Source organism: Nanorana parkeri, unplaced genomic scaffold, assembly GCF_000935625.1.
Source record: "Nanorana parkeri isolate BGI_ZX_2015 unplaced genomic scaffold, ASM93562v1 scaffold21, whole genome shotgun sequence".
NCBI classification, from domain to species: domain Eukaryota; kingdom Metazoa; phylum Chordata; class Amphibia; order Anura; family Dicroglossidae; genus Nanorana; species Nanorana parkeri.
Window position 1 is genome coordinate 2,477,928 of NW_017306289.1, and position 12,972 is coordinate 2,490,899.

Below are 12,972 nucleotides of genomic sequence, written 5' to 3' on the forward strand. Positions count from 1 at the left end.
CTGGCTGAGAGTCCTGGGTGATCATAACACCCAATTCTACAGTGGGATTGCCCCACAATACCAATCTGTACACTCATATTTTGATATCTACATAAGGTGCTTTGTGATGTGGTTTTAAATGCCATTACTAAAATGCTGAAGTCATTCTAGGCATAGGTGTGAAACAGAACCTTGGATGTATTTGGCCAGTCCAGATGTTCTTAGAAGTGTTTAGCTCAATGAAACTTGGATATGTGATGCATCACATTGTTTATTTTTTATTTTTTTAGAAACGACGTATTGAAAACCTGAGAACTGTAAATGTGCAAATTCTGCGCTCACCAGTCATATGTGTGCTTGGCCACGTAGACACTGGAAAGACCAAAATCCTAGACAAGGTATGCTTATTGCTGTATTTCTGTATTCAGAGTTTAATTAAAACCATTCTGAAAGTGACATATTTGCCATTTCTGGTTTGCCGTTAAAGTACATCTAAACACAAAAACAGAAACATGTTGTTAAATGTGCTGGCTGCATTCATTCTATTTTTTTTTTTAGGCTTTTTTCTTTTTACCTTGTGATCCTGCCGGTACTACCCTCCCTGTCCTAGAGTGACAACGCTCACTCATCGTATTGTATCTTATTCAGTAGCTATTTTGTCACCCTTGGCTGCTCTCCAGATTTGGACTACAAATGCTTCCCGCCATCATGTTTTCTGGTTCACAGAACTGGGAAGACAGATAACATGGTTTGAGATATTAGTTCAATACACAAGAAGTTATAAAGACAATGGATTTCTGGCAGGATCTACAGGCAACTTTCTCTATTTGGCATAAAAAAAAATAATGCAGCCACAATATCTAAGGACAGGTAAGCGGCCATATATAAAATGCTTGTTCTTGGGTTTAGATGTACTTACAATTTGTGCCATTGACTTTTACTGGTGCTTGACAAGATTAGGTTCACAGAGTTCTACTTTAAGAAGCTGTCACAGCTGGTGGTTCCTCCTCGATTTGTTCCCTTGCAGCAATTCCGGTAAAGTCACTATTAACTTTTTAAAATCTGCTTTAGAAAGGTCGTCCTGCAAAGTAAAGAGTTAATACTTTCCTTTCCTGCACCACTGACATGCAATATCCAATGGCTGAAATATTATTAGCATCCAGTGCACTTTTAGGTGTGGCAGATACCTGGTCCCCCGCTGAACGCTATGATTCCTTCTTCTGGCCCATACTTCCTTGTCCTGTACTGATGTATGGTGTGGTGGAAGAGGGTGGGTTGTGCAGAGGGGGCATCCAACTGCAGGTGTTCAGTGCTGAAGATTGTTTAGCCAGCGGGGCTCCTACATTCAGTGGGTGTTGGCAGCGGGAAGGGTAAGTATTAACCTGTAGTGGGAGAGAGAGGAAAAAAGTGACACTCCCTTTGCCTGCCCCCTTTGATTTGTGTTATCCTCCTTTATACTTTGATATATAGCACATTAAATGCAAGTTTGTTTTTAAATTTTTTTTTCCATTTTCTTTCAAAAGCTGCGTCATACTCATGTACAAGATGGTGAAGCTGGTGGAATCACTCAGCAAATCGGAGCAACAAATGTCCCTCTGGACGCTTTAAAAGAGCAGACTAAAATGGCTAAAAATGTAAGTATCGCTGCAAGACACAGATTAGTTAGTGGTTGCGTTCTTGTTCTGGGAAGCTGACGCTAGTTTTGTGGCAATCTTTTTAGAGACATTCAAGGTACAGACCTCTTGAGTGAATGATAGTGATTGGTCAACCATCCTGAACTTTCAGTACACAGAGACATAAGACTCCATGCTACTGAAGCTATGTAGCATCAGGAGACATGTCAAGAATTTGCTGCTCCTCTTCCTGGGTTTTTTTTTTTAACCTTTTAATGCATTCTTTGAATTTGGGCAAAAAACAACGAGTACTTTGTTCAAACCCCGTCCCCCCCCGCAGCTGCTTGTATCCTCTGCCAGAAGTGTATAAGATACCAATACGGGAAGATACCGCCGAACTTCCTGGTTGTGGGGGAGGGTACTGAGGGCAGAGGAGCCATAGGCTCCTTCTGCCGCTAGTAAAACTGTGACTGCCGGGTGGGGACGTAACCAGCTAGCTGATGGAGGCACCCGAACGGGGGGTGGGGCTGGCGGTTTGGATACCACTAGAAAACGAGGAAATAAAAGAATAAAAAAAGTTTTTTAACCACTTGCTGACCGGGGGTGTTTATACCCCCTTCCTGACCAGGCCATTTTTCAGTATTCAGCGCTGCGGTACTTTGACATTTATTCCGTCATGCAACGCTGTACTGAAATGAATTTTATACAATTTTTTGGGGACAGATAGAGCTTTCTTTTGGTGGTATTAAATCACCACTACAGGTTTTTTTTTTTTACTGTATAATTAAAAAAAGTACCGAAAATTTTGAAAAAACAACCTGTTCTCCCTACGTTATGTTATAAAACATTTATTATTACCCAAGTTTTTGGTAAAATATAAAAGATCGGGTCACGTCGACTAAATAGACACCAAACATGTCAAGCTTTAAAATTGCGCGCACCCGTTAATTGCAAAAAACTACCATATTCAAAATTGACCATAGCCGACGCTTTAAAAGCTTTTACCGCTCATCAGTTTAGTGTTATCGGTGATTGATGACCCTAGACTTATTGCTCTCATTCCGACGTTCGCTGCGATATGTAACCTGTGCGGCGCAATGGATGTAATCAGTGTTTTCGCACGTAGGCGGGCTTGACGTGTGGGGGCGGGGACTTTAATCTTTTATTTTTTTTGTAACAAATTTTTTTTCACTGAACTTTATTGCTATCACATAGGGAGCAAGCAAGCTCCCTATGTGATAGCCAATTTGCAGTGACAGGTCCTCTTTATGGAGACATCACGGGTCTTAAGACCCCTAATGTCACCTAGGGACCCCCAGAGAAGCTGATGATGCAGAGACCTGCTTCACCAGCTTCTCTCCGGTTTCTGTACCGGAGAGTGACAGAGGAATGCAGGCAGTGATGTAATACACATCACTGCCTGCATTCAGAAGAGGAGAGGAGATCAAACGGAGATCGTTTACTGAGCTCCGTTTGATCTCCGGCCGCAGAGCTGCTGTGCTGGTCCCGGGCTCACACTGGGATTGCCAGCACACCCGACCGGATATTACAAACGATCGGGCGTCTCTACAGACGCCCGAACGCTTGTATGTAAACAGCCATCGCTGGCTGTTTACATTCAAAGCCGGTTTCTCGCTCGTGCGCGCCGCCTAGCGGCGGGCACGAGCTGAACGGGATAGGACGTCTAAAGACGCCCACCCGCCCTCAAGAAGCCGCTGTCCGGCCGTTTAATTACAACGGCCGGACAGCAGGTAGTTAAAGTAAGTCTGGCCCCCAAAAATAGAAACCGCAAAAACGAAGGTTTAATGTCACTTTAAAGTTTTTGTGACTGTCTAATATCAAAGTGGCTAACAACATCTAGAGATTGGAGATGGCTAGTAGCAGAGGAGCGGTTAATGATATGAATGTGTTTATGTGATATATAGTGTTGTTTATTAGCAGCCTGTTCATAGTTGTTGGTATTTAATTCAGTTTGACAGGGAGAACATGAAGATCCCAGGAATGCTGATCATTGACACTCCCGGTCACGAGTCTTTCAGGTATTTCTTAATATACTCATATGCAGCCATTAAACAAAAAACATGTAGTTAAGTATGTTCTTGTAATCATGGCTTTGATGCTGCTTTTTTATTTTGGACTTGTCTGTTGGCTGGGTTTAAAGCAAGCCTTTACTTTGCCCAAGTAGAGAAAAGCAACATGTTTAGTTGACTGCTGTCCCCTTTGGGTTTGTAACACTTTTACTTACCTTCTCCTTACCACTTCACCATTCTGTTCACTCACGGGAGTAAAGAGTAGAAGCCCGGTTTAAGCTTCAAGTCACCCTGGTTAAAGATTACAAAGGATTAAAGGAGAACAATGAGGTGAGTGATTGATTTTCACTCAACCTCCTAGTTGGAGCAAACCTGTGACAATGAAACAGTCACACGTCGGCTCACTAGATCGGGAAGTGAGTGAACGCATACCGTCGCTCGCTCACTTCTCGATCATGTCCCTGCAGGGAGCTGTGAGTGAAACTCACGGCTCCCTGCATGGATTCTCCCCCTCCCTGCTCTGATCCTCCAGCGCTGACTGGTGGAATGGACGGGGGAGGGGCGGGTACAGCTGGCTCTGCATCTAGATAGGCAGACCCAGCTGTGACGGCTGTGGCGGGCTCAGTATACCGCGAGCTGTAGCTCGCAATATACTGAGCTTTGGGTCACGGGAGGACGCTAGTATATGTCCTCCCGTGACCTTTAGGAGAACTATGGGGAAAAAAAATTACCCCATAGTTCTCCTTTTTAAGAACTCTCTTTTCCTATGCCTACGTGACTGGTGCCTGATGATGTGGATGCCCAGGCACCCAGCACTAAATTGCAGGTGGAAGTCAGTGAGTCACTTGCCGTATGTATCTGGCAGTACCCAAAGTATTTCTCCATACTCCAGCAAGCAGAGTAGTGGAGGAGCAAACGAATAGGAAGTGTTAATAACTTGGGGAGGGTGAAGGGTCAGGTAAAACGAACCTGTGTGTTGGTCACGTAGGGTAAAGCAAGAGGTGGGAGTCCCTGCAGTCAAAGGTTCAATAAGTGTTGTATCCTCAGTGGTGTTTAGTTCCGTGGTGAGATGTTAAGCATGATTTTGCCTAGATGATAAATGACCATCCTGAATATATTTTTCTGATTTATGAATCCCTAGTAACCTCAGGAACCGCGGAAGCTCATTGTGTGACATTGCCATCCTTGTTGTGGATATAATGCATGGGCTGGAGCCACAGACTATTGAATCGTTAAATTTACTGAAGAATAAGAAGTGTCCTTTTATCGTGGCTTTGAACAAAGTAAGGAATATTCTGATTTTTATAGTGTGACCATATACTAAGTAATTAAAAACAAAATTGTAATTACTCTGCACTGTATTGATGCTTTGAATGCTCAGATTGACAGGTTATATGACTGGAAGAAGAGCCCTGAGACTGACGTCGCTGCAACACTAAAGAAACAAAAGAAAAACACGAAAGATGAGTTTGAAGAGCGTACCAAGGCCATCATTCTTGAATTTGCACAGCAGGTAACAACTTCTAGATCTAGCTATCTTGATTATAAGTTTTGATGTGTGGTGCTGCATATCTAGATGATAAATATATCCTCATATCTTATTGTGTTTTAATGAAGGGCTTGAATGCAGCTTTGTTTTATGAGAATAAAGACCCGCGCACATTTGTGTCTTTGGTTCCTACCTCTGCTCATAGTGGAGATGGTATGGGGAATCTGATCTGCCTTCTTGTGGAGCTCACACAGACCATGCTTAATAAGAGGCTGGCTCATTCAGAAGAGCTGAGAGCCCAAGTAATGGAGGTAAGGGGCTTTTGAAATTCGACCAATGTCCCTCACATTGCTTTTTGTCTTTGAATAATTTATACTCGTTTTTCTCCAGGTAAAAGCACTGCCAGGCATGGGTACAACCATTGATGTCATCCTTATCAATGGCCGACTAAGGGAAGGAGACACTATTATCGTTGCAGGTGTGGAGGGGCCAATTGTAACACAAATCCGTGGTCTTCTTCTGCCTCCTCCAATGAAAGAGTTGAGAGTAAAGGTAAAGTGTCTGAGATGTGTGCTTTGGTTAGTCTTAGGGTTTTCCTGTAATTGAGTGTATAATGCGATTGTGTTGTATTGTATGTGTTGTAAAATATACGAAAATGGAGAATAGAGCTAAACATTTTCCATTGCCACATTTTAGAACCAATATGAGAAACATAAAGAAGTGCTGGCAGCTCAGGGAGTGAAGATCCTTGGTAAGGATTTGGAGAAAGCATTGGCTGGTTTACCGCTGTTGGTTGCTCACAAAGATGATGAAATCCCAGTCCTTAGAGTAAGTAGTAAATGCAGTGATTTCATAATTTACAGTAGGCCGATGTGGATTGCCTGCCATCACTTATTGATGTATATTTGTGGTTATTTTTAGGATGAGCTCATCCATGAGTTGAAACAGACTTTAAATGCCATCAAACTGGAAGAAAAGGGGGTTTATGTGCAGGCCTCCACACTAGGCTCCTTAGAGGCTCTGCTTGAATTCCTGAAGACCTCAGAAGTGCCAGTAAGTGTCGCATCGTATTACCTCCATGACTGTGCTATTTTATTGTCAGGTTTTGCTTTTGTATTTGCTAATTGCCATGTAAATGTGGGTTATATACAGCATGTAGTATGGCTGCACCGAAATTTTCGGCCGCTGAAAATGGTACTACGTATGGCACAGGAACCGAGGGTACTAAGTTTGCCTTGCTGTTCAGGTAACGTTTAAAGTGTGTTTGTGAGAACAGAAATATGAAAGCTGACTTTAGGAAGTCTCCAGGGTCGTCATTTTGATCTTGGGTTGACTGTCTACCGTGTTTCCCCCGAAAGTAAGACCTAGCACTATCTTTAGAGATTCCTGTAATTAAAGACCTACCCCGAAAATAAGACCTAGTTTGGTGGTACGGAAGCATGCACTTTACCGCACTGTCCACCGCTGGCAGGGTCGTAGGAAGGGCAAGGCAAGGCTTGGAGGGGGCGCACATGTATTGCTGCATCCAAGCAGCCAGCCAGGAGTCCGAGAGTCACGTTCAATTATATGAGCAGCTGGTCTCCTGGAGTCTGCATGTATAAAACTCACTCTGTGGGATGTCAAGGACCACAAAACATTTCATGCAATGAAAAAGGAATCACCATGAGGCTGGGACGGGGCGCAGCCAGGGCCCTGATATTCTGTCATTTGGGGATGGGGGCGGCCCAGAGAGCAACCAGAGTACACGGCGGGGACTAACCGCCGCGCCGCAGCTCCCACATGCTGCCCGGGTCACGAAATCAGCAGACACCTGTCTGCCTCGGCTTTTGCTTAGAGAGCTGCCGCCGGGCAGAAAACTACACTTCCCAGCAGGCACAGCACGGCATGGCCAGTGGGGTCGGAGTGAGGTGAGGTGACTGAGCCTCAGTCACTGAGGGAACTTCTGACATTAAAACATTAAAAAAAATAAGACATCCCCTGAAAATAAGACCTAGTGTGTTATTTTGGGGAAAAAAAAATATATAAGACTGTCTGTCTTATTTTTGGGGAAACACGGTAGTAAGTGGCGGTCCTGGAGCAAGCATATAGCCACTAAGTCTGCAGTTGCTGCAGGTCAGAGACTTCCTAGGTAGTGACGCCAATGGCAGCATGGTAGTCTTAGGGGCCTGCACCTTTATGAACTAAGCAATTGCAGCCTCTATATTTCTGTCACACATAGGTTCTCTTTAGGATGGTGGAAATCCTGCCTTAAGCACGGGAGTGTAGAATGGGGAGGAGTAATAATCCTAGGAAAGCAAGTTCTTTGATATCTGTGAATGCTTTTCTACTATTGTCATGGGATGGGATTATTGGATTTGTTATTATTATCCAAGGTAATACTTAAAATAAAATATGGGTAGATAAAGGTTATTAAAACTCAATTTTTTGTTGAACTTACAGCCGGATGGATACAGTGAATGTACAAGTGAAACAACCATATTCTAGTTTACGTTATGATTGCTGTACATGGGCCTTTCTCAGTTTGGGTTTTGCTTTTTAATAGGGATGCACCGATACAGATTCTAGTATCGATATTTATGCCGATACCGAGTATTTGGCCGAGTACTCAGCCAAATGCTCCCAATACTTATCCTGATACCGGAAGTTCTGGTATCAGGAAGCCAGGCGGCGAGTCATTACATGCCGCCCAGCTTCCAGATTGGCCGGGAAGCTGGCTCCATGCTCCCTAGTCACCAGGGTGCATTTAGCTTGTTTCCCTGCAAATCAGGAAGCCAGCTCCATGCTCCCTTGTCACTTCCCGGCCAATCAGCAAGCTAGACGGCGTGTAATGACTCACTGCCCCGCTACCTGATTGATGGGGAAGCTGGCCAATCAGGAAGCCAGCTACATGCTTCCTCGTCACCTGGTGGCTCTGTCCTTGGACCCCTTCTCTTCTCTATCTACACCTCCTCCCTTGGTCAGTTAATAACCTCACATGGCTTCCAATACCATCTCTGTGCCGATGACACTCAAATATATATCTTTCTACTCCACACCTCTCCCCCTCAGTGTCCTTGCGTGTCACTAATCTACTAACTGACATATCAGTCTGGATGTCACAACATTTCTTAAAACTCAACCTTTCAAAAACTGAGCTCATGATATTTCCTCCACCCCGTGCACCTTCCCCCAACATTTCAGTTGTGATTGATAACACAACTATCCAACCCTCCCCTCATGCCAAGGTCCTAGGTGTCATCCTTGACTCGGACCTCACCTTTCTTCCCCACATCCAATCACTATCCAAATCCTGCCGCCTTCACCTTCGTAACATCTCAAAAATACGCCCCTTCCTCACCAATGACACCGCAAAACTACTCATACACTCCCTTGTTATCTCTCGTCTTGACTATTGTAACTCCCTCCTCATTGGCCTTCCACTACACGGGCTATCCCCCCTTCAGTCTATCATGAATGCTGCTGCTAGACTCATCCACCTAACCAACCGCTCAGTGTCTGCATCCCCCCTCTGCCAATCCCTGCACTGGCTTCCAATAGCCCAAAGGATAAAATTCAAAATATTAACAACCACTTACAAAGCCATCCACAACTCCGCCCCCGGATATATCTCAGACCTCGTCTCAAAGTATCACCCTAACCGTCCCCTCCGCTCATCCATTGACCTCCTGCTTTCCAGCTCTGTCATCAACTCCTCCCATGCTCGCCTCCAGGACTTCACTAGAGTCTCTCCCATCCTATGGAACTTTCTACCCCAACCTTTCCGTCTATCTCTCACAGTGACTGCCTTTAGGCGATCCCTTAAGACTCATCTCTTCAGGGAAGCCTATCCCACCTCAACCTAACCGCTGAACAATCACTTTCTTAAACAATCATCCCCGTGCAGCTACCTCCTCATGTATCACTTCCCCTTCCCTTTTAGATTGTAAGCCCTCAGGGGCAGGGCCCTCCTTACCATCTTGTCTTAAATTGTATTGTGATTGTAATGTCTTCCTTATATTGTAAAGCGCTGCGCAAACTGTTGGCGCTATATAAATCCTGTATAATAATTATTCTAATAATAATGAGGGAGCATGTCGCTGGCTTCCCAGCCAATCATGAAGCCGGGCGGCGTGTAATGACTTCCTGCCTGGTTTCCTGATTGGTCAGGAAGCTGGCCAATCAGGAAGCCGGGCGGTGAATCATTACCCGCCCCCCAGCATGGAGACGGCTTGCCGGCGTGTCATTAAACACTGCCCGACTTCCTTAATGGGACTTCTGGTATCGGTATTGGGTATCAGCAATTACTCGAAACCGAAAAAAAAATCAGTATCTGTGCATCCCTACCTTTTTAATATACATGCATTGTGCCTTCTGACCCATTTTTTTATTCCTTTTAGTATGCTGGAATTAATATTGGACCCGTTCATAAAAAAGACGTTATGAAAGCTTCTGTGATGTTGGAACATGATCCTCAGTGAGTAACTTCTGTCCATCAGCAGTGTGTATATCAGCACATTAAGCTTCTGACTTGTGCATATTGTTAGCGGAATGTGGAGGAAATTACTAGTAGCACTAGTGGAAATATTTGGAAATATGTGTTGACTGCTGTTTGCGGGTTCATTCTTTTTTTTTCTGCTCCACTTCATTAAGGGAGTTTATAGTCTCTCCTTTTTTTTTTATTTTCCTGCTTGACCGTTCTACCTCTTCACTCCCCAGGTATGCTGTGATTTTAGCTTTTGATGTTCGAATTGAGAGAGAAGCTCAGGAAATGGCGGATAGTTTAGGTGTGCGGATTTTTAGTGCTGAAATTATCTACCACTTGTTTGACGCCTTCACAAAATACAGACAGGACTACAAGAAACAGAAGCAAGAAGAGTTCAAGTGAGTGATATGTCTTCTATGTTACATCCAAATAGGGCTGCAACAACTAATCGACATAATCGATTATAATCGATTATTGAAAAAGTTGTCAACTTTTTCAAAACCTGGTCTGCGAAATATAAAGGCTTGAGTATTTGGTATTCATTTATTAAGTATTCATTTAATATTTTATTGTTAACACCATTGCATTCTCTGCCGTATGATGTATGTATGTGGTACATTTTAGGCGCGCTTGAGCATTGTGCTTACAGAACTGCAGGCATATCGCACACCTTCCATACACAAGAGAAGGATTCAGTGCAGGGCCTCAACACTGCACTGTTCTCTTCCTTTAAAATGCACTGACATTTCCCCATGTGTTCCTGGATGTGCAATTTTACAGCCAGGCATTATAAGTACTAAGTAATCCATGGCAGCGGGGCACAGGCATATGTAAATGTGCCTGTGTGCAAATAGTTTGGAGGCCTCAAAGCAGCCAAGTCTGCTGCCTGTACTTAAAATTTTCTGTCCTGCAGCAGAAAAGTCATTGAATATTCTGGTTACTGTCATCAAAACAAATGCTTTTCTGCAGCCCTTGTAAATTGGTCTCCTAGGGCTTTATAAAAGTTGCAGGAATGAACAAAGAAGGTTGCGTAGGTTGGCAAATTAGGCATCCAAGTATATAAGGAACCTAATGTTGGTTTCTGCTCCTGAAGCTGCCCATACACTAATATTTTCTTTGCGTAAGCATTGATCGAGGAATCTCCTGCTGTCTTTATTGTGCTCTGACCCGGCCGCTGTCAGAATGCCCGAAATTGGCACAGTGGGTGCCACTCTCAGCACTCTTGCGGCTGGCATCCCTTCATCTGGATGTCACAACACTTCTTAAAACTCTACGTTTCAAAAACTGAGCTCATGATATTTCCTCCTGCCAGTGCACCTTCCCCCAACTTTTCCCTTGAGATTGATAACACAACTATCCAACTTTCCCCCATGCCAAAGTGCTAAGTGTCATCCTTGACTCGGACCTCACCTTTCTTCCCCACATCCAATCACTATCCAAAATACGCCCCTTCCTCACCAAAGCAAAGCTACTCATCCACTCGCTTGTTATCTCTCGTCTTGACTATTGCAACTCCCTCCTTATTGGCCTTCCTCTGCACAGGCTATCCCCCCTTCAGTCTATCATGAATGCTGCTGCTAGACTCATCCACCTAACCAACCGCTCAGTGTCTGCAACCCCCCTCTGCCAATCCCTACACTGGCTTCCAATAGCTCAAAGGATAACATTTAAATTATTAACCACTTGCAAAGCCATCCACAACTCTGCCCCAGGTTACATCTCCAACCTGGTTTCAAAATATCAACCTAACCGTCCCCAATGCTCCTCCCAAAACCTCCTGCTTTCCAGCTCCCTTGTCAACTCCTCCCATGCTCGCCTCCAGGACTGATGTAGAGTCTCCCATCCTCTGGAACTCTTTACCCCAATCTGTCCGTCTGTCTCCCACTCTGACTGCCTTTAGGCCAGCGGTTCTCAACCTGTGGGTCGGGACCCCCTCGGGGGTCGCATGACAATTTGCCAGGAGTCGCCGGGAGTCAGTGGCATAACAACGGGGGGCCGCCGGGTAGCGATAAGCGGGCTGGCCGGGAGGAGCACAATATTGAAACAGGCAGACCCGGCGGTAATCATGTAGTTGAGTGGACCGGGCTTTTGCTGTAAGGATCTCAGCTCCGCCCCCTGTGCTGACTTCGATGCCGCTCATCCCACACTGTGTCTCCAGCTGTCCTCTGCCATGTGCCTTCTCTGGAGCCTCACACTACCTCCTCGGGGCCACTCTCTGCACTGTGGGAGGAGCCATTCTCTCCTCTCTGTCCTCACTGCCTCCTGGTCCCGAGCTGCAGGTACTAGTCTGTGTGTGTCTGTCTGTTTGTCTGTATGTGTGTGTCATTGTATGTATGTATGTGTGTCATTGTATGTGTCGCTGTGTTTGTCAGTGTGTCATTGTATGTGTGTGTCATTGTATGTGTGTGTGTGTGTGTGTGTCATTGTATGAGTGTGTCATTGTATGTGTGTGTGTCACTGTGTTTGTCAGTGTGTCATTGAATGTGTGTGTGTGTCACAGTGTGTGTGTGTGTGTGTGTGTGTGTGTCTGTCCCTGTGAGCTTGTAAGCTTCATCAAGTCCTAGTTCCCAATTCCTATGTGTCTGTGTCCTGTGCATTGTGTGACGTGTTGTATATCACTGATAGATATACTGTATATTCTATATAATAATCCAGGTCAATAAAAGAGAGAGAACTTTCCTGTGGAAGGTTTCTACACTATCGGTACACAATTTGCAGGCATCACCGCCCTCCCCAATGGTGGATTTCCGGCACCTAATCCTGTCCACATACATTTTATTTAGGAATAATAACACTTTGATATGGAGGGGAAGTGTACAAGGACAATGAGGGCATGCTCGGACCTGTAGTTCCCAGGGTGATATGTGGTGTACAGGGATAATGAGGGCATGATGGGACTTGTAGTTGTACAGCCTCCGCATATCACCTAGGGAACTACAAGTCCCAGCATTCAGTGGCGTCACAAGGGGGTGCAGCCCGCACCCGGATGCCACCAGTGGAGGCGGTGACACCAATATGACTGACGGTCATTTTGGTGTGACCCCCTCTAATAATAAATAGTAATAAAAATAATAGTATTTTTTTTCTAAAAGAAAACATAAACCTTTTATCATCATTATTATTAATAATAAAAGCTGACACCCTCGGCTTGTGTTATATGGTTTGCCATTTTAGCTGTTACAGCAGTGGTTCTCAACCTGTGGGTCGCTGTGTGATTTCTGCTGTGCAAGGTGAGAGTCCTCCTCAGCCCTCTCCTAGTGCAGCAGTGTCAGTTCTCCCGCCACGCCGCCAGATGTCGCTGCAGCAGCCCCGTCATCCCTAAATTTTACCGTTGGGGGTCACCACAACTTGGCAAATGTTACCAAGGGGTCCCGGCCCTAGAAAGGTTGAGAACCACTG

The 12,972-nt window shown here is 44.9% G+C and overlaps 1 protein-coding gene across 1 annotated transcript in view; it reads left to right on the forward strand.

The window, feature by feature from the left end:
- The window catches only part of EIF5B (eukaryotic translation initiation factor 5B), a 54,038-nt gene that overhangs the window by 34,147 nt on the left and 6,919 nt on the right, over positions 1 to 12,972 (forward strand). The window contains exons 13-23 of the mRNA XM_018563367.1: positions 270 to 377; positions 1,503 to 1,613; positions 3,564 to 3,631; positions 4,764 to 4,905; positions 5,004 to 5,135; positions 5,240 to 5,422; positions 5,502 to 5,663; positions 5,808 to 5,939; positions 6,033 to 6,164; positions 9,488 to 9,564; positions 9,807 to 9,971. Coding sequence (XP_018418869.1) covers positions 270 to 377; positions 1,503 to 1,613; positions 3,564 to 3,631; positions 4,764 to 4,905; positions 5,004 to 5,135; positions 5,240 to 5,422; positions 5,502 to 5,663; positions 5,808 to 5,939; positions 6,033 to 6,164; positions 9,488 to 9,564; positions 9,807 to 9,971 — 1,412 coding nt within the window. The remainder of the gene's footprint in view (positions 1 to 269; positions 378 to 1,502; positions 1,614 to 3,563; positions 3,632 to 4,763; positions 4,906 to 5,003; positions 5,136 to 5,239; positions 5,423 to 5,501; positions 5,664 to 5,807; positions 5,940 to 6,032; positions 6,165 to 9,487; positions 9,565 to 9,806; positions 9,972 to 12,972) is intronic.